Source organism: Chiroxiphia lanceolata, chromosome 3, assembly GCF_009829145.1.
Source record: "Chiroxiphia lanceolata isolate bChiLan1 chromosome 3, bChiLan1.pri, whole genome shotgun sequence".
NCBI lineage: Eukaryota > Metazoa > Chordata > Aves > Passeriformes > Pipridae > Chiroxiphia > Chiroxiphia lanceolata.
Genome location: NC_045639.1, coordinates 48,505,691 through 48,530,327, shown reverse-complemented (window position 1 = coordinate 48,530,327; position 24,637 = coordinate 48,505,691). Strand labels below are relative to the sequence as shown.

Genomic DNA, 24,637 nt, shown 5'->3' with positions numbered 1-24,637 from the left:
ACACACTTATGGCAGAGGGGGCTAGGGACAGGACAGCTTTTACGTTTATGCTTCAGGTAGTACAGCCTAACAAATGAAACACACTTTTTCCCTCTGAAAGCCTACAATTCCCCTTCCTATTCATAAGCTGGTTTGTGGCTTCTATTTACAAGTCCACTAGTCCAGACTGGACTACCATATCTATGCTATTCATACACACAGATCACATACACACACTGCTGGGAGCAGTTCAAGTCCTGAAATAAATAATTAGTGAATAACACTTTACAAGTATGATCAAGTTATTCCCTTCAGCATTTTTTTCCATCAAGTAAAACCTTCAATGGGATTGAGCTTTTTACTACTTCTGAACCATAATAAGCAATGGTTTGTCCAACTTTCACTGAAACATCATGCAAGTCAGTTACCTGGCCTTCGTAATATAAATTTCAGTTTAAACACATGTCTGTACTTGAGTAGTCATTAGACATCCTGTCTGGCTTAAATTAAAAGAAAAATGAAAATAATAAAACCCACTATCAAATTGAAATCTGAATCGACTATCAAATAAAGGAATCATCTGCTGCTTCAGAGAGAAGGGAGAGCAAGATTGAAAGAAACTTTTAAGGAAAGGTGGTGGTGTGCATGCACAGTACCAATGTCCTGAAGAGAACGCACAGACAGTTGTTTATGTTTATAAATCGTGTGATATATCTTCTGTTAAAAAGAATGCAAATAAATCCACACACTAAGGTATGTTTAAAGCATGTGAAAATACTTATTTGCTAGCTAATGTGCCTTCCTCATAAGAGGATCTCTAAAGCACCTTCTTGATTTTTGAATTTTAAAATGAAATATGAAAAGGAAAATAATATGAAATTTAAAGCCTAGTTAAACAAAACTCTAGAGAAAAACAATGGCACTGTATTTGGGCTTTTATACTGCTGTGATGAGCTTATACTTTCAAGCTGATAGTGAAGAATGGTTAGTGCCTATTTAACTTTTGGCTCACAACAATATCATCATAGGCTAAATCACAATACATTTTCATGTATATTCATATACATATTTTCCTTATTTTTTTTCTTCCTCTCCCCACAAGAATACAAATAGTCTTAAGAAAGGAGTTAAAGCAAACACAAAGAAATCAATCTAACTAGTAAATACTGAGTCCACTTCAGTTAAGTTACTTAAGCACTCATGACTCCCCTTGTTATCAATGGGTTAAGCATCTAGGTACCCCTGCTTTCCATCCCCTCATTTTTAAAGCAGTGGGATTTTCTGTCATTCATATGTATGTGCGCGCCTGTGTGCACATGTGTATGTATATATAAGACTGCTGGTTAACCTTAATTCTTTAACTATCCTTCCTGACACTTCAGAGGCCATCATTTGGAAAGGGAAAACTCAATACCCAAGCATTTTCTTTACTTCCTTTTTTAACAGGCTGCACTAACTCTTTATTACTGTTGACCAAAACACCACTTGAAGGAGCAGGTTTTCTGTAGCAAGCATGGAATTACAATTATAGATGACAAACTAGTAAGGCACTGGGCATCTGACACCCACCACAACAGAACACATCTGCCACTGCTGGGACCAACAAGCACAGCTGACATACCCTTTGCTTCTGGTATTGAAAGAGGGGGACACTAATTTTATGTGAAAAGTATTGTCCTTAGAAGATAATATCCTGGGCACATTAAAAGCCCACTTCTACTCTCCTACAAACACACTACATATGCTTTCGGCCTCTGTCAGACTAGTGGCTCACCACCATTTCACTTCTCAATCAGTATCATCTGAACTCCTGCAAGAACACAGACAAAGAAAGGTCTCTAAAGTAACTGAGTTATTTAACATTATGTAACAAAAAAATTCCTTTCATTTTACCTCAAATATTCTCAACTTGGATGTAATTCCCTCCAGTAGTTTAACATCTTTGGAAACTTTGAGATTTAACTTGTCCCAGTGTCCCTGCAGATGCTTGAACTCCTGAGCGTAGATGTTTTTTATATCCGAAGCAGCATGTTTCTCCAAAGCTTTTGTTTCTTCAGCAAGTTTATCTACTCTGGGCTTCTGGGTTTCCAGTGTCTCACAAAGTGCCTACAACAAAATAAACAGAAAAAATGTGTCCTTCCAGTATTAGCCATACAATAGGTACGCACATACAAATGGAAGTACTTCAAAAGTTTCATTGTGCAGTGATTCAGCACATAGATTCAGTGAAGAGTTATATTCCAGTTACTGTAGTTATTGCAGCAGAGATGTTGAAACAACCTTTTAAGCAGAAAAATCTTCATCTGTTCAACTGGTGCAGCAGCAGAGATTACAGAAGGGATAGCAAAGCTTGGCCATGTAGCTAAACAAGCCGAGGTACCTACATCTCTCCTGTGCTGTACAATACTGTCACACAAGTTAACAAAGCAATGGCTATGCTACACTGAAGTCAAAAAAGAAACTGCAATGTAGGTGTACCGGGACCTCAGTATTTTCATTCCACCAACAGGTGTTTGTTTTTTTAAAAGAAAACAAACAAACAAGCTGAGAGTGTTCTTCCAAGTTTTGTAAAGTAAAATACAATATCTAGCTGCAAAGAAAGTCCTAGATACTAAAGTTCTGAAAACTACTTTTCCAGTTGGAATACAGGGAGGATACAATCTGAATATATTCACTGTGGTATTGCTGATAGAAACAAATCTCTTGATCTGAAAGAGCTAATTTACTAATATTATACAAATAAAAACCAGTTGAAGGTATAAGCCATGAAAAATGCTGCCATTTCATTGAACTGGTCATTTTTGTTATTCAGCTTAAATTTGTTCAAGAGAAATTTGGAATGAACACATGAAAAGATTATTAATTTAATTCATTTAATTTTGCTAGTATATGCATTTTATGTGTACATGTGGAATGTGTGCATATACATTTTTCTGTAGTTTTGCTGAGGAAGAATTTTTTTGTAAGTTTATGTTCTCAGATTTACTTTCTCTTTATCCTTTCCCTGTAGAGTGTACCATTTCTTCTAAGAGGAGAGGTAGTGAGGTAGAAATGAGACTGGGAAGAGGGATGTCTGTTTCAGCAAACAAGAGATTTCTGTGCAAGGGACCACAGACTGAGCAAATCCCTCCCTGCCTTGGGTCTATGCCTGAAGCACTTATCAGCTCCTGCTACAGTGCAGAAGCTGAACAATCCCAAGGTCCACAAGCAGTTCATCATCTACAGTTTGTTCCTATTTCCTGTCACACTCCTTAAAGCTCCCACACTAGCATAGTATGTCCCTTCAGGTTAATTAGTTCTCTGAAGAAAAGGGGGAGGTGAAATTTGGGCAGAAGCAGGAAAAGATAAGCCTTGAAAGACTGAATGCCATTGCAATTCAGGTAGCATATGGACCAGAAAATCTCTGCCAACTTTTAATGATACAGAAGCAACACTAAAGAGAAAACACAAGAATCAAAACTTATTTTAATCTACCAGCTCAAAACCACCAAAGCACTAACACCTTTGTTTACACGACTTCTAAAAATGATCACTTTCTGCTAAATAGATAAGGATATAATCAGATAGGGCCTCTCCCCACCCATCATCCAGAGCTCAAGAGCTCCTTCAGAGTCACCTGAAGCCCCTCTTATGTGACCACAGAGGGAAAAAAAAAAAAAATATCATTCTTCCGAATTAAGCATGATTCCACAAAAGCAGTGAGGAATGGTGAAGGAGACAGGAAAGTAATTGTTTATAGGCTTTTTTGGGGAAAAAAAATATAAAATAGAAAGTATTAGAGATGCACAGTTATCTCCCTGGAGAGAGCTCCACCTCTGCCCCAGTAACTGACATTTACAAAGCAACTGTCATCCAAAGAATTTTCCCCTACTTCATAGGTTCACAATAGGAAACAAAATATTGTTTCTACTACACAGAATTTATGTATCAATTACCTTTTTAGCTCACAAACACTGTTTCCCTTTGAAAGGCAATCTAGAGGCCAGAGAAGCACAGTTACTGTCTCCAAACATCCAACCAGGATGAAGTGGGATTGCTTTAACCAGCTGACTCTCAGACTCAGTTTAGGCAGGCAGGCACCTCACATCTGGGTGAGCTTTAACCAGTGCTTGGAGGGGAGGGTTACAAGGCTGCACACCATTGTAGGAGTCGGGTTACAGGAAGGATGTTGGATGAGGTATCATAGGAAATGAAGTCCAAATGTACTCCCATGTACATGGGTAATGAGGTATCCCTGGTCATTGGTCAGGGGAGTCATGTGTTACTTTGAACCCACATATATAAGGTGTTGTTTCATTTGAATAAAGAGGATTTGGCTGAGAACCCCCAAACTAGCTGGGTCTGTGTGGTTTGTATTATATTAATACTCCATATACCATAGCCTAAGCAGAAGGGCAGAGGCAGGGAGCCCGCACTGCCACATGGAGGGACATGGCCTCTCCAGGACAGCAAGCCCAAGCAGGCCAGGTACAGGTATGGCTGTGGTGCATAGGAGTGGCAAAGGAGCAACTCAGCGGCAAAGGAGCAGACCTTGGATCAGGTCACCAACCTGATCCAACCAAGCCTCTAGGAGAGAGATACTTTTGTGGCCTTAACAACTGTTTTGGGACTGGTAAGCGCAAGACATACATGCACACCAGAGTGCCTGGGGAAGCTACCAAGGTTGTCTGAGGTCCTCTTCCCCCACTTAAGCAGTCTCAGTTCTCACCCTGTCTCCTGGCACAGGCAGCAAGGGAAGCTGTGAAGTCTGCAGGCTCAGGGATAGCCAGCCCTTGGCTGGACATGTCCCTCAGCAGCCTGTGGTAACCCAGCTTTCAACAAGGCACCTCCAGAAGTGTCTTCCACACACCACTACCTGACCAACATCTCTCTGAGCAACATTAGTTACCCCACTGAAAACAAGGCAGGAGAACAGAAGATGACCATAGTTGAGTCAGCAAATTCCTCACTTCACTGTGAAGGTGAGTTACCTTTGCCTGCTGCAGGGCCTTCTCAACTTTACTGGGTTCGCTCAGTTCACCAGCAATGGACTGCTGCTTCCCCTCCACCTCGCTCAGTGTGTCCTTCAGCTGCTGCAGGGACTCCACATACTCCTGGCTTGGCTGGTTTTCTGTCTCTGGTACCACAGAAAAGAGTAATGGAACAAAATACAAGGTAAAGAAACAGATGTGAGACACAAGTTATAGGATATGTGAACAGAATCAGCCTTCCAAGAGCTAAAAAACTCTTCTGCTGATAACAATATTTTTCCTTTAAAAATATTAAATATATATATATAATGTACAAATGTGTTTATATAGAATAAAATAAGAAATATGACAACCTCCAAAAACATTCATACACTCTATCCCATTTTCAGAATTTTTCTTATACACCTAAGCACCTAAATCTGTTGGGGTCGGTGGGGTCATGGAATCGATAGTATTTTGACATTTACATATCTCGACACCCCCAATTTAGTATTTTTCATTTTTAAAACTTTTAGACCTATCTCTTAATTGTCTGCAAACGTACACAAAGATATCTACTATACATAGAAAACAAAGTATAACATATAGCAATATAGTACATAGCAAGTAAAATATACACACTATATATAGTAACTATATAAGCTAGTATTTAGATAGATATGTATATACACACATACACAAAATACATATTAGTGTAATAGTAGGGTTTGTGTTTTCGTGGCTTTTTACACACACACACACATATATATACACATATACATACACACACACAAACATATAAAAATAGCAGCTTTTAGCCTGTTGTCAGAACACAGACACTATCTAGGGAGAGTGAAAAGAGAATTAAAGTTTGGATGGAGTATCTGCTTCCAATCTTCAACTGCTTCTCAAAATTTGTTCAAGCCAGCCCTCTGTGGAATCCCAGGCAGGAGACAGCACCTCATTCTGGCATTTCAGAATGAAAACAACAGATTTGGACAACTGCTGCAAACAGGATTTCGCCTGTAAGACCTGTATTGTGGTATGCACATTCTCTGCCCTTGGATTCCTAGGTAATTTTGCTACTACCGCAAGTAAAAATTAATCTAACCCTTCTTCTCACTCACCAGGTACCTTTTAAACAGCTTACTGTCAGAACTGTCCTAACATTTATAAAAATGAGTCAACATTTTTAGAGAGAATCAGTTATCTACTTTCCTTTTCTCAAAAATCCAGAATCAATTTAAAAGGGATAAAAAAAGAATTCAATAAAAAGCAGATAGGTGTACTGTCACTAAACTACAGCAAATCCTGGAGGAGAAGAAAATAGTTAAAATAGCCTCACACTGACAAAAAATTGAGTCACAATTGCCATTAAAAAAATGCCCATAGAGATGAGACTGCATAGCAGTCCATGAGGGATTTTTCAGAAGCTCAAAGAAGAGCCATGAAAGGAGCTGTTCTTCTGTCAGTCAAAGTCTACTAAGTTTACAAATGTGCAAGTGACACCACCAGCTTTTTCTACCAGTTATATGGCTCTGGAAGGTCTTTTACCTTGCAGCATTTCAAACCATGCTGAAAACTGAAACTCTGAACTGACATTTCCCTCTGCACTTCAGCAATATAATTTCGCTGCAGGTTGTCTCATTCAAAAAAAGACACAAGTACAAATTTAATATATTAAAATATGTAAGATGTTTTTACCAAGCAATAACTGGTTCAAGTATACTGATAACACCTCAACTGACGTGTGGCATGAAAAAATAAGCAGTCTTTTTGTTACATGGTGTATAATTACCAAAATACACAATATCAATAAAATTATTCAAAAGTACATGAACTCAAAACAGCTATAAAATAATCATTCATCACAGTCAGAATGAAAGCATACTCTTGTAACTTGAACATGGCAGACATATATTATGCACAGTTTTCTGCATGGTTATAATTGAAGCATACAGGCCTGGTGCAACACACTACACAGATGGCCCAACAATTTAGTAACTGAGACTATTTTTATTACACACAGGATAAAGAGTTAATGCTCTTCCATTTGGAGCCACTAATAAAACACTCCCTCAAATTCCTCCAAAACAAAAACCAAGGGGAAAAAAAAAATCTTCTTATAGGTCTGTGCACTTGCTATTTAGTTTAATATATTACCAGAACTACACATTTTGTGTGTTACATTTAAAATCATTTAGAAACCAGCATGACTGGTTTGAATACTCACAATGAAATTTTTAATGTAACAAAAGCCCAAGTAGAAACTGCCTGAAAAGCAAGCCAGATTCCAAATCACTTCAAAGATGAAATTTGCAAAAGGAATTATGTATGACTCATGTGCTCAAAGCTATGAAAAAGAATAAATTTCACATGCGCACTTCCATTTTAAAGGTCCACCTAATCTTCCATTTTTCATTTCTAGTATTATTATTTATTTCTGTAAGTGCCAGAGAGACACAGATTTTCAAACTATATTATCCACCTTAAATATGTCTTGTTAATTCCTTAAATGAAGTTTCAGGAATGTCGCATCTTTCCATAATCAGTTTTAACACCATGGAACAATGTATTTTAAAGTGTGCACAGAGGAGGCCATAAAAATATACTTTCTCTTGATAAAATAATTTTGCCAGTTTGACCCAAAGCTAAGTAGATCAATACAAAAACTCTACCAGAATCCAAAGGGTTCTCAGTCAGCTCAAAAAAAAAAAAAAAAATCAGAACACAGATAAGCAGGAGGCGTTATGTTTAAAAAAAAAAAATTATATATATATTTACCTTTTTTCAGCTGTTGGTGATGTTCCTCTAGTTTCTGACGAGTCAACTTGAAGTGATCAAGAAAACCATTCAAATTCTCCTGAATGAAACTTGAAGGCATGGGCTGAGAGGCGAGTGCCTTGCAGGTGGCTTTCAGATGTTCCAGCCGTGGACTCAGGCTTGCCAGATGCGTTAACTCCCGCTGTGAAAGATTGAAACCAAGACCCAAACTCATAGTTGCCTTGTTAACAGAAAGATTTTAGTAGAGCTACTGCAGCACAGGTCTTCCACATTACTAGGGCAACAACATTAAAGTATTCCTGATACACAGGTACCAAAATCTTCCAGTCAAATCAGGCACTCTGCATGCCTTAGAAACTGAATTACCTTACTGACTAGGCTAAGTTCCTCTGGGGTAGCCTGTGCTTCTGACACCTTCCAAGCAAAATTAACAAGTTTTGCCAGACTTACCTGACATAAGTCTTTCCGGACTGCTGAGGGTTGGGATGCTGAAGAAGTATCATTTTTAAGCCAGTCATCCTTCTCAATTAAAGTCTTCTCAAGCTCATTTATTTCCTTCAAATAAGCATTTATTTCTTCCTGGTACTTCATCTTTCTGGCCACTTCTTCTAGATTTTGAACCATGTCTTTCCACCCCGACAATATTTTTTCCATCATAGTTTTTATATCCACTGTAGGAAGTCCTTCTAAAAAGATTATATAAATTATCACTATATTAACTGCAACACAGTTTGATTAACAGACATTTAAACCTTCTCTTCAAATACAGGTGCACATTTGCATTAATATGCAAAATGCTTTGATTCCAAGTCCACTATCTATAAATCTATACTTACTACTTAATAGTGTTTCAGCTTTATATTGCCATGTTAATAGTAAAATGAAGAGTGATATATTCCACTTCCATTTTGAGGAAAGACACATGGAGGGTTTTTTTTGCTGCACTGCTTTAGCACAAATGGAGCCCAATGCTCTTGTTAGGGCAGCCAAGCTTCTACAAGAGCACTTGAAGACCCTGCTCCATAGATCCTGCCTGTGCTTCACACACTGACCATCTGCTTGGTACACCTACAGCACAGCAGTACAGCAGCTGCAGCCAGTCACACAGAAGAAGCATGCACACAACAGCCAGTCACTGCCATTACTGGCTGTAGATTGGTTATTTTCTATGTATTCCAACATTTAAGATGACAAACGAAAAGCAATTTCTGTATCTTACTTTTTGCTGACGCAAAGCAGCTTTTCAACTATATATTTTTTATTATAGTCAACAGATACTGGTTTCAAAGTCATGACCTATCAAAGCTGAAGGGGTTTGTAGAAGAGAAAGGAAGGAAGGATTTTTGTCCACGTTTGGAAACAATGAAGAGATAAAAATGTTTACAACCCAAACTCCAGGTCAAATCAGTGGCTTTCAGCCATCAGCTTCAGTGCAATGGCACCCACTGTAAAAAGCCTCAGCTGCAGTAGGCTAGGAGGAGAGGATTGGAGATGCTTAGCAAATTGGGGCATATATGCAAAGAGTCTGACTGGAAAAATGTGACAGTCAAGAAATCTAATGGAAATCAGCATTTTCCAAAAAGAATGCTGGTCAGTGTGCACGACAGTGACACCATCCTGTCAGTTGTCTGTCTACCAGCCATAGCAACTTCATCAGAAGTCAAGCATATAGCATATATAAAAGATTGTCTCTGGATGATATAAACATCTCTTTTATGGAGATCATATTTCACTGATGGAGTTTTGTCATTATGAAACAAGATTTTGGCAAGGCTTTAACATTCAACTTTCATGGATGTTAATTATAAGATCCCATGGATAAGTGTTTTAATTGACAATCAATCATTTTCTCAATCATGTAGACATCTCTCTTGTCTTTGAGCCACAAATTATGACTGTATTATCAAAACACATTGACAGTTTTTTCCTTCCCTCAAAAGCATGTAACTGTCATTGTTACTAAAATAGAAATAGTTTCTTACAATAATTCTTAAAATACTGCAAATGAGCATATGCACATTAAAGAAGAATAATAATGCTTTTCTATAAGCTTTAATGAAAACAAAACACATAGCTAACTAGTAATGGTAACAATGACCAGTGTCTCTGAAGGAAAACAAATGGAGGGAGAGGGACAGAATATATTGTGATGCTTAACTAGAGATAACATTTCAATATTATTTCCCAGCAACTCAACTGATTAAATCACAAAACAGAAAAACCTTCAAGTTGCTTACCCTTGCCCATTTGATCCAAAAGAACATGTCCGCTTCGTTTCAGTTCATCTAACTTTTGGCTTTTTTCAACTCTTTCTTTTTCAATCACCTTTCAAATGAAACGCAAAAGAATAGTTTCAGTAAGGGTTATTTTTCCTGACTTCCCTGTTTCTCCCAGTAACATCTATTTTCCCACTGCTACCCAAAACATATCCAGTTTTCTTGAATACAGCACCTTCTAGGATGCCTGTTAGTTCTGTTTGTTCAGAAAACAAATGCCAAAGGAGTTAGCTCTCACAAGGACCAAGCAAAAAAGAGAAGGAACAACAGCACCAGGAATAAAATATTGTTAAAAGGGTTGACGGTCCTGCAATGTGAAATAAGATATTGGGACGAGCTGAAATAAGTCACTTGTGATCAAAAATTGTAATTCTTTAATGCAAACCAGTAGAGAAAAGACCTTTTTTTTTTAGTAGTCCCTTCACCTCCACAGTCTCTGAGATTTCCAATAGAAGGGAACAACCTATTCCCTAGACTCTCAGAAGCTCTAGTGCTTCACTCTCCTTCACAAAGATATGGTGAAGGAAATTCTATATGATTACCAAGATTTTTAAAGGAACAAGTTATTCACTCAAGTCATACATATTGGTGTATATTGCTGTGTGAGTCAATAGGTAGAATACATCCACAGAGGAAAGATAAGTTCCTTGGCCACAAAGCCACAAATTCAATATCCTCTGTGATTACAAAGTATCCTCAAACAAAAATCTTTTTGGAACTCATGTCAAAGGTCATTACTCTGGTTTAGACTTGCTACAGTAAATTCAGAAGTGTGCGCTTATTTGCACAGCTGGGAAGAACAAACACTTTTCTACCCACTTACAGCCCAATCATTTAAAAACAGCTGTTCACGGGAACCCAGTGTTCATCTTGGAGCCTTTCTAATAAACGGCTTATAAACATTCATAAAGATCTATAAATAAACTATTGGGAGGGTTGTTTTGGTTTTTATTTTCAACAGTGCTCTCATTCCAAACATTCCTACTGGCACCATTTTGTACTACAGCACTAAGGAGGAGATTCCTTATAGATATTTTTAAGTATTGTTTTTGAATTCAAAAGCAGCTTCAGGTCCTGCTAAAGCTCCAGTAAGCCTTCATTAACAAAGCATGCTCAAGGATCAAAAAAAGGTAAGAATACATTCCCGAAACAGAAGGAATATAAGATAAAATGGCTATTTCATGGCTCCCACAGGATTCTGTAAAATTATGTATTCTGTCTGGTAGGTCAGCAATACTGTACACAAGTTGTAACTATCATGTTTTCTCCAAAATTAATAGAGGAAACATGTCGCAACATTATAACAATACACCACTTTGGACCCTGGGTGGTACAGTGCGCGAGTAGTGTCACAGCATGACTCACTGAGTCTCTGAGCACACCACTGGCCTATCTCTGCCAAAATTATAAAAGTGGTGTCAATCAACACCATTTCCAACTGTGAAACATGAAACCAAAATGTTATTTAGTGTAAAAGATAATAATCCTGAAGACAGACACTTTTCAGAACTCCAAAGTAGACATCAGTAATATACTTTTTAAAATTTCCTGTGGATTATGCAACCCAACACCAGCAAAAAAAGTGTGTCCAGCTGGTCAGAGATTTCCATGTATGTCCAGTTCTGAAACTATTTAACTAAAGGACTTAATCCCTTCAAAGCATGTGGATCAGCCCAGTTGACAGCCAGCTTAGATACGGAGTACACTATTCACTGAAACACACTCTATCACCCCATTTTACCTTCAACTTTTCTTTCATGCTTGAAGTCTCTCTCATCTTCTTGTATTCTTTGATGTCTGCTGCCTCAATGGCAGATTTTGATTTTGAAATCCAGTTCAAGAGCTCCACACTTTCAGCATCAAACCTGGTTTAAAAGGTCACAAGGGTTTAGTTTCTTGGGGTGTTTTTTTCCCCCCATTCAGTCATTCTGTCTTAAATATCAGAAGTCTTAAAGTTCAGCACATTATTCCATCCTAAAACAGCAAGACTGCACACAAAATTCATGCTTCTTATATTACTACTCACAGGAAGTAGGGCAGAGACAGACTTTAAAAAACCTACTATCAAAAATTATGCCCATGGTATTAGCCTTTGGGAACAAATTCGGAATGCATTTATTTCCCACTTTTTATACATAGTTTCATGCAAACTATAACTGTTTCTTTTAATATGTCACAAAACAGATCTCTCAATGCCGAGTATCTTGAAAGTAATAAACTGAACCTCAGGAACAAGACAAATAAGAATTACAGTTCTACGTTTCAAAGAAGTCTGCGACACTATTTAGTCTGAAGGAAAAGCTAGAAGCTTGAGCACTCATGGCAGTGACAGTGGACAAATCCTTTTGCACACTTAGCTGACTAAAGATTAGCTTACAGTTTAATGTTTTTGGCTACAGCGGACATGTCTATACTAACATAACTTTCTTAAGCCTAAAACCTCTAAGTTTCAACCTGCCATCATCAAAAGAAAACAAATCAACTCTCAAATTAACCAATACTGTACAGAACTTAAGAGGAGGACAGATATACTGTACAGACCACAAGCCAGGCCATATTACTGTTATACTAAAGAGTGTAAATCCTAACATGGAATAACAGCATCCCAATAAATGTAAAGTCACTTCACTCAAAGTTTTCCTGGGAAAACCAGCAAAATTCTACTTACTGGTCATTTCTTGGTTTCAACATAAGTAAATGGAATAATGTAAAAGCATCAGAAAGTTTAAACTATTTTTACTGACCCTTTCTTTAATGCAGTTTGAACTCAAAGAAAACAGATGACAGATAAATCACTTCTATATAGTTTTCACAGCTCGTGATACAGAGAACAAGACAGATGGGTTGCTGACTGCTTTACTGCCCTGGGACACTCAGATGCACACAACACCCCCACCAGGGCTCAGAGGATCTGACCAGTGTCTTCAAGAGGGTTTGGGCAGGTTGCTCACCTCTCCAAACCTCTATTCCTCCTCCAGAAAAAGCAAAGGTAACTCTTTTTCACTGTGCAAACACACATCACCTAGCACAGCGACCCCCCACTCTTGATGCAGCCCTCTATCCTTGCCCTAAACAGCCTGCCAAAGATTTAAACTAGTGACACCTCAAAGAAGTGCTCATTTTCTCAGCCAAGCACAAAAAGTCAGATGTTGAGTATACAGCATTTACTTTCTTAATTTACCTTGAAACAATTCCTTTAGTTTTAGGTGTGCTAGTCATTAAAAGAGAATTCAACACAAGTTATTAAATATTGGTTAGCCTAGAGGAGAAAAGGCTCCAGGGAAACCTTATAGCAGCTTTCCAATACTGAAAGAAAATTGGGGAGGGACTATCAGGAATTGTATTGATAGCACAAGGACTAAATGTTTTCAACTGAAAGAGTATATTTCGATTACATATAAGGAAGAAATTCTTCAGTATGAGAGACACCGGCGATTGTCTTCAGTGATGAGACACTGGAATAAACTGCCCAGAGAAGCTGTAGATGCCACACCCCTGGAAGTGTTCCAGGCCAGACTGCATGGAGCTCCAAACAACCTGGTCTGGTGGAAGGTGCCCCTGCCCATACCAGGGGAGTTGGAATGAGATGATCTCTAAGGTCCCTTCCAGCCCAAACCATTCTATGAATCTACATATGCAAGTCACGCAGCCACCCCAGAAATACTTGTCAAAGAAGACATCATTGTAATATTATTCTTATTACTACATACCAGGGAGATAGAATAGATTTCTGAGCTTTTTTTTGTGCAGTTTCTCCCACTTCTCTTGTATATTTACGGTGATTATAAACAAATAGTAAATCAAAATACTTGACACTTTCACAACACTTTTTAACCAAAGATGAGAAGATGTTTTTACAAAAAGAAGTAAATATAATTAATTCTATCTTTCCAGTAAAGGAGCTGAGGTATAAGAGGCTGAAGACCTGCTTCTATGAGAAACAAAACACACCCATTTCCCTTGGAAGTTAATGGAAGGTACAGGTTTTCTGTTGCTCTGAAAACAAGGCTGTACACAACACTTCCTTCATGTTCACAGAATTGTTTGAGTTGGAAGGACCTCTGGAGATCATCTAGTCCAACCCCCAAACCCAATCTCACAAGTGCAATTTAAGTATTGCTCACTTGTATAAAAGAAGAATCAAAAGCCAAGACAGAGAGTCTACGTAGTATCTAATGAGCGAGTAAAAATGGTAGTGACATATACTTACTTTTTCTTTGCTTCACTGTCCCCTGGAATTTGCCTTTTCCTTGGGAGTGGTGGCGGGGGCAACTCCTGTCTGGACTGTTCCTTCAATGGTGTTGCTTCTGCAGCAGTCTTCTGCGAAACCTGTGACATTCCTACACTTCCTACAGCTTGAGTTACCTACACAAAATAATTTAGGAAAAGGATCACGTAACATTTGTAACACAAGTTGAATTGCTTTTTCTTAGTTTCTTTTATTCATCAGTCATAAAAGCCCATTCATTCACTCCTTCAAATGACTTGCTGTCATGAAGCACCTTTATCATAGATGCACTCCACAGAAAAATTTCACTTCTCATTTTACAGATGGAAACTAAGCATCAATACTCTCAGTTCAACTAGAATTTCATGCCAGCTGAAGTGAACTATAATCAACAAAAAAAGGATTATATCTATTTTTCTTCAAAATTTGTTCACAAAAAGAACCAGGGTACCTGAGGTCTATTAACACACAATTCCATATTTTGTATTCATATCTCATAAAACCAAGTCTAGATCTCATAAGGAGCTGATAACGTGGTGAATTTGACCTAAAAACTCACTCATGTCAATAGAAATCTCCCATGTTCCTTAACGGGTTACAAAGTAAGACCCAAGGGAATCAACCTGTAAGTTCTAAGTATGTGCTTGATATTTAAGGGGAGTGAAAGGATGAAGACAGGATTTGGCATTTCCTAGTGCTTTGACTCAAACACAAGAACAAACTATAGCCACATGGCTGAAATGAACCCCTTCTCAGACTGCACAACTCATTCACTATACACTAAATGGATCGTGAATCAGTGCCATGGCTTTCACCATAACAACATATTAATATCACATAAAAAGGCACATGAGTTATAAAACTGTCAAATAAAATTCTCACAGAAACCAATGGAGTTCTGTCTAAATAAAAACATTACCAAGCACTCAAAACACTAAAATAAACATTTAACAATCCAGCTTGGCTATCATGGTTACACATCAAACAAACAACTACTCTATTTTCAACAGATGAGAAATCATACTCACAGAGCATAAATGCTTGTATGACTCCCATTTATTTATCTATTCTGGGTTTTGCCTTTGTTTTCTTTTAGTATCAGATTTAATCCAGTCCCAGCACTCTTATAATGTTTAAAGGCATTTGCATTGATTGATAATACATGGCAAGCCTGCTTTACTCATCAGAAAAATGAAGCTTAATCTGTGTGAGAAAGGAGTAATAGTACTAGTCAGGTTAACAACTTGGGCTTTCGAAGACCAAAAAATGTAGATAGATCTGACAGCAGACAAAGTCAGCCTCGTGAAAAAACACTCACCTCTAGCCTCTCTAGCCTAATGCCAAGAACTCTCCTGGGCAATTTCACCGACACAGTATCAGTGAAGTTTGCACACATACAGTCATCTAAAAAGCTAACAAGTAATAAAGCCCTGTTAAGTACCTGGTTAGAGTAATCCTCTAGCTTCTGAACCAAACTGTCCCACCTCTGAGTTAGTTCTTCTTGATCCTGATCAATTTTACTGGATGCTCTGTCATTCCCAAGGATTTGGGCCACCTCCTGACCTAGCTCATTCAGCTGGTCTAGTGTTTGACGTTTCATACCCATGTCCTCTTTCAAAATCTGAAATTAAAAGAAAACATTAAAAGATGACATCAAGTATTCTGCTACTCCTTAGCTTTTAATTCCCTGTCTGGGAGGTGAAGGTTGTTGTGGGGGTGGTGACAGAGGTGAAAAATGTACTACCTGAGTCAAATGAACAGTTCTCTCATGTAAAAACAGCCCTAACAGATACTCTTTTTAAAGAGCACATCCTTCAAACAGCTTCTAGAGCAACCAGCAGTATATCTTGAGTAACAAATTATTAGTTCATGCTCCAATGAAATAAAAAACAAACCACACTGCAAACCTACACTTTGGAAAATACAGCTGACTGGTGGCCTGACAAAAAAATACAAATTCCGTCAATCATCTAGGATAGCTGTTCCAAAGTTTGGCACACCAACCTGGAACAGTCATAGAATAGGTTGTATCAATTTTTTTTAATTCACGTGAAAGAAGCCAGCAGGAGAGAATGTTGCCTGGCTTCCAAAGTGTCATGCACTCACAGCTCCTACTGGGGTCAAACTGGTAATTTGCCATTCATTTAGTTTATGAGGTTTGATGGGACAGTGCAGGGTAGTGATACTCACTGCTAGTTTTCGAACATTCACACTCAGGTCTGTTTGATCTTTAAAGTTGCTTGTCTGGACCTTACTCAAAGCCTCTTCTTTCTCAATTAACCAAGCTTTCAATAAGCACTGCAAATTGTAAGAAAAATAGCACAAGAAAATATCAAGTTTGTCAAACAGCTATTGACAATTCCTTCTTGAAGATCTTTGCATTCAAGGCACAATTCTACAGTCTTTATACACAGGAATTTCAGTTGACTTCAATAATAGATAAAATGGGACAAAACTATCAGATTAGGGAATGAAGTAATACTTTCCAGCAAAACAATTTCAACAAAATCATTTCTCAATTTATCAGAGCACATTTCCCCCAAAGTTATTTACAGCAAACAGACATCCATCCTAAAGCTGACATAGGACTTTATCAAAATGGTGTGTACGCTTTTTGTTTTCCACCCTTCTTCCTCATGACTCAAACCCAGTTGTTACAAGTATTTTCTCACAGAAGCTACACCACTGCTAATTCAAAATTCTTTTAGTCCAGGTAGTCGATCAAAGATACTAATTAGTCACCTCCCTGTCTATGGTACCTACTTTCAATTGCAAAATAACTTCAGCAAATACTATTTCATTAACTACTGAAAGCTAGAGTGGTCTGCTCTGAATAGTTCTAACTCGGGGATCTTGAACTTTGTTTTTTTTCTAGGAAATCTGTCCTGGGTCTCACTTTGATTCAGTCACATAGCACTCCTATGGTAACACCAGCAATAACCGGCATCAAGTATCAGGAGAGATTTTATAGACAATATATTATTGCAACATATTACTGCTGCTGCTGCTGCTGCACAGCAGTTTCCATGGACTAGAATGCCCAGTTCTCAGTTGCATAGCCACTGGTGCACTGCTGTTCCTCTGTGTCTAAAAATAAATCCTACAGCAAGGCAGACCTTTTTGTTCTTTGAACAGCACAGTTTACAAAAGCCACTAGGCTCCTCAGTCTAGCTGTATACTTTTGTCGTTGTCCCAGAACTTACTACAGCAACCTGTGAGCCAAAGGATTAAGGCAATTTATATTTCCAATGTAAACCAATATGCAAAACGTACAGACAGAAAATACAATGGTGGTGGAAATGCCATAAGGCTGTGAGAAACAAAATTATAACATCACATACTCGATGGAAAAATCATGCTGGCATCCCAGCCAACATATTTTATGCATAAGAGGAGCTTAAAAACCCTTCAGTGTATTCAGTTAATTTCTGCTAAGTCAGCAGTCAAAGACAACTCTCCCTAGAAAACTGAAACATAATTATCACAGTGCTAAGAAGTATCTGACATCTGGCACCAATTGAGGAATTTGTTTCCTGAGTGGTAAGAATTGTGGTTTTCAAAAGCTTTCTAGGCAGCCACATAAAGGCTGATGCATCACTGCTGCACATCTCTCCATATGGTTGGCCAAAATGGAAAACGCTAGTACCTAAATGTTTTAGCTACTTTTCTGTTAAAGTGTTTGTTATTCAGTTTTTAAGTAGTTTCAAACTATAATTTTTGTAAGTCACTTGATCATTCTTGAGGACAGAGAACTGTAATTCAAACTTCTTAGTAACAAATGCCTTGTTCAGTTGAACAATGAATGCAAACATAGGCTAAATCTAAACCAATTAAAACAAACTTGTATTTCCTCATTATTCACTGACATTCTACATTAAACACATCCATCGTTTCACTTTTACACAGCAACATAATTATATACAAATTAAAAAAATCTGAATGCAAAAGCAACTCCAACAGAAGATGACATATTTAACAGTACTGTAAGAGCCAATGAGTGGCCAATTTTCCCCATAAAAATATAAGGATGGAAGAGGACAGAAATATGTTCACATAGCGTCACCAAAACTAAGAGCACTTGGAAGTTCGTAGTTTGACATACACAGCAAGGATTTTGGGGTAATTGTTATTTCTCAACTCAGAGTTATCATGGCCAAGAGTTGCAAAAAAAAAATGTTAGCACACAATTTTTTGGATATATATGCACAGATGACAAAGCAGTATTTCAAAGAAATACATATAAACAGATACTTGGCATGGGATAAACCAAAATTTTAACCTTGGGTCCATATCAACAAGGTCACATGAGCTAGAAATTCAGCTTATCAATATACTACAAACACATACGGGAGGGGTCATGGAGAAACACATAAGCAACCCCAAAACCCACAGACAAAACATCCTTGTCAAAGAAACCAGGCTGCAACTGATACCAACAGCTTATCAGTACTGTTCAGTTTCTTTTAAATGTCTAAGCAATCTGAGTGTACTGCTGTTTAAACAATAGCTTATAGTGATAAATATCATCATTTAAGGGAAAAAAACCCAATTTCAGTAAAACCTTCAAACAAAAAAACCCATCAACTCTTTTAAACTGAGACACAAAGCAAACTGTAGCATCAGGCATGCAAACCTAGCACACATAGTTGTGTTAATACACTTTTATGTCATCAATTACTTTGTGTTTGAGCAGTATTTATTATATATGTAAAATACATGATATCAAAACAAGAGAACACTCACAATTCTTGACAATTCAACTGTTCAGCTGAACACAGCAAAATGAAACAAGTTGCATGCTTGTTGACCAAATGATTTTGAAAATAGTTATCTATTGATTAGCTGATTGCACAGTCATGTACATGTATCCATGTTGGAAGCACATATACCTTAATCAGGAAAATTTCTGTAATTACAAAACCACCAGATACTTAGAGAACTCATTGTCATTTTGCTATTATGGATATTCACACTTCTTGGCCATTTTGCAAGATTCCTTATAATTTCCAAGGTGTTATAAACTTTCTTTCTTAAAACTTTAGAAAATACTTCTTCTGCACTTCAGAGCTATTCTACTCCTCAAAAAAAAGTGGGAACTCAAACAATAACAAAGCCTAGCTTTTCAAGGCTTTTTTTCCCCACCTTAGTCAGGGGCTTGATTGTTTGAGTTTCTTTGGTTGGTTGTTTTCTCCCTTCCACAAATCAGCTGGTCAACCCTGAGTAACTGAACAGCTACCAACCTGTTCTTCTAGCAACTCTTGCCATAAAAGCTGAATTTCTTGCAGCTTGACCCGTCGATCCTCAGTCCAACGACAAACTGCTGTCCACCGCTCACCAAGCTTCTACAAAAGCAGGAAACGCTCGTGAATGATCACAAACCTCAAAAAGAAACTCCAAAACCAGATACTCAAAAAAAATTTCTACTTCACATTAACCTCTTCCTTCATTATATCTACCTCCCTGTCAGTTACTGCTATCACTGTATTGCACAGAACTGGAGATTAACACTTTCAAAAACATTCACTTATGGCCTTACCTCTGCTCTTGCTGAAGTCAGTGAGCTATTTGATTGACTTCAAAGGAAGCAAACAAAGTAGCACGAATTCTGTTTGAATAAATTCTGTCCCACACTCACTGTACTTCAGGTACTTTTACAGTCCTAACTTCTGACAAAAACAGGAAAATACTTCACATGATACTCCCTAGATAAATCATGTTCATATCTTTAAATATTTTTCCTATCAGACTTTAACTTCCTAATAAAAATTACTTATATGAAGTAAGAGTTGCACTATGCATCTTCCCATTTTATGAAACTGCTGTAAGGATATACTACAAAAGTATCTAAGTCATTGGGAATGCAAATAGGAATTGAGCTTGAAAGTCAAAGCACTTTTGCAGGTTTTAGTTTGAGTTAATTTAATAATTTTTTAAATTAGTATTACTTCATAAAAAAAATAATTTAAATTACTTTCTACAATAAATTGTCTTTAAACACAAAAACACTAATTAACAATTATACAGAGAGATTTTAAGTAACTGTTACTACAGTTAAAAAAAAGAAGGCTCTACCATTTTACCTGCAATTGTTCCTCCAGAATAGCTGTTGCACTTTCCCCACTGTTTTCATCGACAATGACAACCATGTGTGTTAGGGAGTTTACCTTCACCTGTTCTGCCTCTAGATCACTCTGCAGGCTCTATAAGAACAAAACAGAGGTTACCAACTTTGAATATTTGCTAATCTGCTCTTTTGGCCACAGGGACTATCACAACTGCTGTGGCAAAGGAAGTACTTCAGATTCAACAGTAAATCACAAAATCACTGCACAGTTTAAGTAAATGTAAGCAAAAGACTGCTAGAAATGAACCTAAAACCATTCTGTTGAAATACTGGTAAACATGGGAGTGCTTTAAGCTGTATGCACCATACTTGACTAGGAGAATCATGACAACTGCACTGACTTTCTATATATCTAATGTTATAGATCGGAGAGCTTAAGTTTTTCTATATAAAGCTGTTATTGTTAATAAGCAAGTACCATAGGGCATGCCAAATAGGGAAAAATCACTAAGAACATTCATCTGTTAAGAGCTGACAATATAATTCCCATAAATACCAACAGTGTAGTAATTGATCATGATGTTCAAAGACAATAGTTAAGAATTGCAGAAAACGTGCAGTTCTGATTAGTTTTAAATAATATGAAGATTTAAATATTCATACAATAAAATTATAGAATAACAGATTCCATGGTTAAAGCCTACCTCCAAAATATTTCTGCAAAATCAATAAACCTTTACAGTACTATAAATGTCACTTTTCATCCCCGCATATCCTAAGCTACTCCATGAAAAATACGCCTCAAACTTCCCAGACTTTGAAGACAAAAGAAAGAAAATGTGGGACAGAAAACTACACAGACCAAAAATAGTCCACTGTTCTTGTTCTGTGAGGTATGTCCCATGCTGGGAAGAAGGTCAAACCTCAGCACTAAGCACAAAAACTAAAGCTGCAACCACGACAAATATCAAAAAGGACATCTTTCTCCTTCACATCTCTTCCTTATTATTGCAGGATAAAAAGGCTGGACTTGCATCCAAAAAACTCAATTGAGAGACAAACTACTTCCAAAATATTATGCACATCGGAAAGCAGTGTCTATGCACCCCTTTAGGATGCAATTCCTGTAAAAGCAGGGACTGGAATCACTGACTTAGAAAGCCCTTCCTGATACCATATTACTTTAATCTGCAAGTCTCAAGCATGCCTGCCAGTCACTAAGGGCAAGTTTGTCCACAGTATATACATAGTACATACTGTTCCTCACACCAACAATTTACCAGGAGAGGTCTTTGTCTCTGCACAAAGTAAGGGTAACAATTTTCCCTACAGGTTTCACTTCCTTCATGAAGCAAATATAATAGTCAGCAGTGCCCAAGCCTTCAGTTAAGACTTCCAATTCCTTTCTACCCCATCATGCTCCTTTTCCAAACACCAAATGCAGCCATGTATGACTTCTGACACAATCAAGTTTCTCAGCTAAGGAACCCACTAGTGTACACATCTTTCAGATACTTCTCCCATACATATTACATAGCAGACAAAAAGGTTTACCTTATGTTCTTCCAGCTGTTTTTGAAGGGACACCAAATCCTCCGCTAAGAGCTGAGATTCCAGCTTCTGAATGCGTTCTTCTGTGACTGTCAGCCAGTCAGATAGCTGCTGCAACTGCTGCTTCTGGAGCTCCATCAGCATGTCATGCAGGCTGCAGGGGGAAGCACAGACTGAGTTATTTCAGAAACAGCTTTCCCAGGAAAGAAACTAAATTCTAGTTCATATAGGAAAGTAGCAAGGCCATTCATAAAAGTTGCCTAGCGCCAAATAAACTGTTCAGCATTAAGCTAAGGAACACATTTCAGTATTCTTGTTTCCTTCTCTCTTTCTCAACAAAAAAAGTTCATGAACTATGCAATTTATATCAGTGATTGTTTCTTCCATCAGGGATTTGCTGCTAATAAAGCCTCTGCTGAGAGTCACAACAAAATGCAGCTCTTACCTTGGTAACTCATATGCAGAAAAAAATTCAATACCCACAGCTATCCACATCCACTTTATATAGAAACTTACACGTGTTTTTAATACTCTTTCAGTAGTTTATGTAACTACTGCATTTAGATACCATATATTTAGTCTGGCACATCTACATCGCATAACAGTCTCAAAGTGTTTACATTATAAAAAAACCCCACCCCAACCAGTTAAAGTCATTCTTTTTGTTTCACCTTGGAAAGCATGAAGGTGGATTTCATGTCACAAACTGAAGTGTTAATTCTAGAAAACATTCTTACAAACAGATGCAAACCAACTTCTCCAAGGCACAGCAAGCACCAGAAGTCGGTGTGTGCCTCTAGAAGATGTCATGTGCCATGACTCACCGGGACTGCCTGTCCATGCTCTCCACCCTGAGTTCCTCCCAGCGGGAGTTCAGCAGCAGCATTTGTTCCTGAATCTCAAACTCCTCTTCAGGTGACAGATTTCCCTGGGCCACCAGTTGGTTTCCAGCCTGCAGAACACTGCCAACGCTGCTCTGGTGCGCAGTCAGTTCCATCATAAACCCCTGAAAACAGTACAAGCAGATATCAGCATGGGGTCCTACAGGAGTTTATGAATTCGTAAATATCCTAAAAAACTGTCACGCTTGAAACATTGCTGCAGAATGAGTTGGTACTATCAAACACACAAACAACATAGACCTGTTCCTGTCTTTGACAAAAAATTTTCCATGAGCTACAAAAAGTCTGGAGCCAGTAAAACAGAATTAATTGAGAAAAAAAAGTTGACCACCTCAATGAAAGATCTGTTTGGTAGAAGACAGCCTTTGAACAAACTCACCAAGAATATGAAACAAACTTATAGACAACAGAACATAAAATCTGAAATGTATTGTAGGAAAGTAATTAGAACCCTATCAGTTACTAATACTCAAAAATTCGTATATTTACTATAAAGCTAGAACACTTCTTCCTTTGGTTCACGGCTTTAAAATTGTAGCACCAGGAAGAAATTCCTCATATTGATCAGCATTCAGGTTTTATATGTTATTGTATACAGTAAGCTGACACTGGAGAAAACTAAAACATCTAACATGACACTTTAAACTTCTATCAACATTAGCGCACCTGTCCAGATTTAGAACAGAGTCAAAACAAAATAATTTGGAAACAAGAATAATCTGGAAGCATCAACACAAGTTTCTGAAACAAACTACCCTAATCATCACAGGGAGACCACTGAATTAAATTGACATGATTATCAATTTCAGCATTGCCCTCTTTCAACAGCAAGTGACATAAGGCTGACCAGGCTTTTTAGTAGTTGGCAGTAGGTAAACATGACTCAGTCTGGATCAGACTGCCTTTGTATTAAGCACACCACTAAACTGCCCACCAAAAGCTGATTTTAAAAAATACGTTAAAGCTTCAAAGCATGTTCCACTCTAAGTTCTTCTAAAAAGATTAATTTTTACCTTCAAGCAAAACAAACAAACAAACAAAAAACCCCAACCACACATAGGCTACATTCAGTCAGAGGTGCCTTTCATTTAGAAAAAGACAGACAAAAGAAACAGAATGGAAGGTCTTGAGAATAAGGACTAGGAAATGGAAGTTCTGCAGCTTACACACACATACAAAGAAATCAAACCAAGCTTACTTCATGGGTGGAAAATTGTTCTTTGACTTCCTCAACATCACCAGATATTTCCTCCTGTTCCCGAAATGTGTCCTCAGCTGACAGCAACCATGTAAGAACTTCTTCCAGAGCAGCTTGGTAGCTATCCAAGTCCATATCCACTTCTGTCACTGTGCTGGGAGTCTCTGCTCTAGAACTGTCCTGGTCCTCTTCAAGTACTACAGTCTAGGCAGCCAAGAGAAAAGGGTTGTCTTAAAAGTGCACAGAAGATGGCTTCCCAAAAGATATTAAAAATAGAACAATTTTTAGTCCTTCATAAAATGTTAAAAGTAAACATTGGATACATTTTAATAGGAAAGGTCAGAGTCACTACTAATGAACTTTCATTTTAAAATAAAAAATCTGGATAGAATTCAATCTTGCGCTTTTAACAGTGAATCTCACAACCAAACAAAACCTCATCACTATCACTCCCCATCAAAAGTTCCATGGCAAATTCAGTTAAAGATTTCAGACCACCCTCTTCAGCTGGTCAAGACATGAGGAAGAGAAGCAAAAGCAAGAAGCATAACACAAATGGAACTTTATACCTCAACACACAGCATTTTGTACATGAATCAGAAAAGAAAAAGGAAGACAAAGACTGAAGTTAATGACAAAGAAGATAAGATTTTTCATATTTTCCCAGTTGTGTTGTCCAAGACAGAAGGCATGCTTCAGAGATAAC

At 37.7% G+C, this 24,637-nt stretch overlaps 1 protein-coding gene across 4 annotated transcripts in view; it reads right to left on the bottom strand.

Moving 5' to 3' along the window:
• UTRN (utrophin) overlaps positions 1-24,637 on the bottom strand; it is a 364,804-nt gene that overhangs the window by 258,396 nt on the left and 81,771 nt on the right. For 3 of the 4 annotated variants that reach the window (XM_032682362.1, XM_032682360.1, XM_032682363.1), the window contains 14 exons: positions 23,932-24,135; positions 22,656-22,837; positions 21,835-21,985; positions 20,297-20,416; positions 19,457-19,558; positions 16,407-16,514; positions 15,658-15,837; positions 14,199-14,353; positions 11,730-11,853; positions 9,950-10,037; positions 8,163-8,398; positions 7,713-7,893; positions 4,950-5,095; positions 1,873-2,085 (listed from right to left, as the gene is read on the bottom strand). In XM_032682362.1, the coding sequence (XP_032538253.1) occupies positions 1,873-2,085; positions 4,950-5,095; positions 7,713-7,893; positions 8,163-8,398; positions 9,950-10,037; positions 11,730-11,853; positions 14,199-14,353; positions 15,658-15,837; positions 16,407-16,514; positions 19,457-19,558; positions 20,297-20,416; positions 21,835-21,985; positions 22,656-22,837; positions 23,932-24,135 (2,190 nt within the window). The remainder of the gene's footprint in view (positions 1-1,872; positions 2,086-4,949; positions 5,096-7,712; positions 7,894-8,162; positions 8,399-9,949; positions 10,038-11,729; positions 11,854-14,198; positions 14,354-15,657; positions 15,838-16,406; positions 16,515-19,456; positions 19,559-20,296; positions 20,417-21,834; positions 21,986-22,655; positions 22,838-23,931; positions 24,136-24,637) is intronic. The other variant, XM_032682361.1, reaches the window with a different exon arrangement.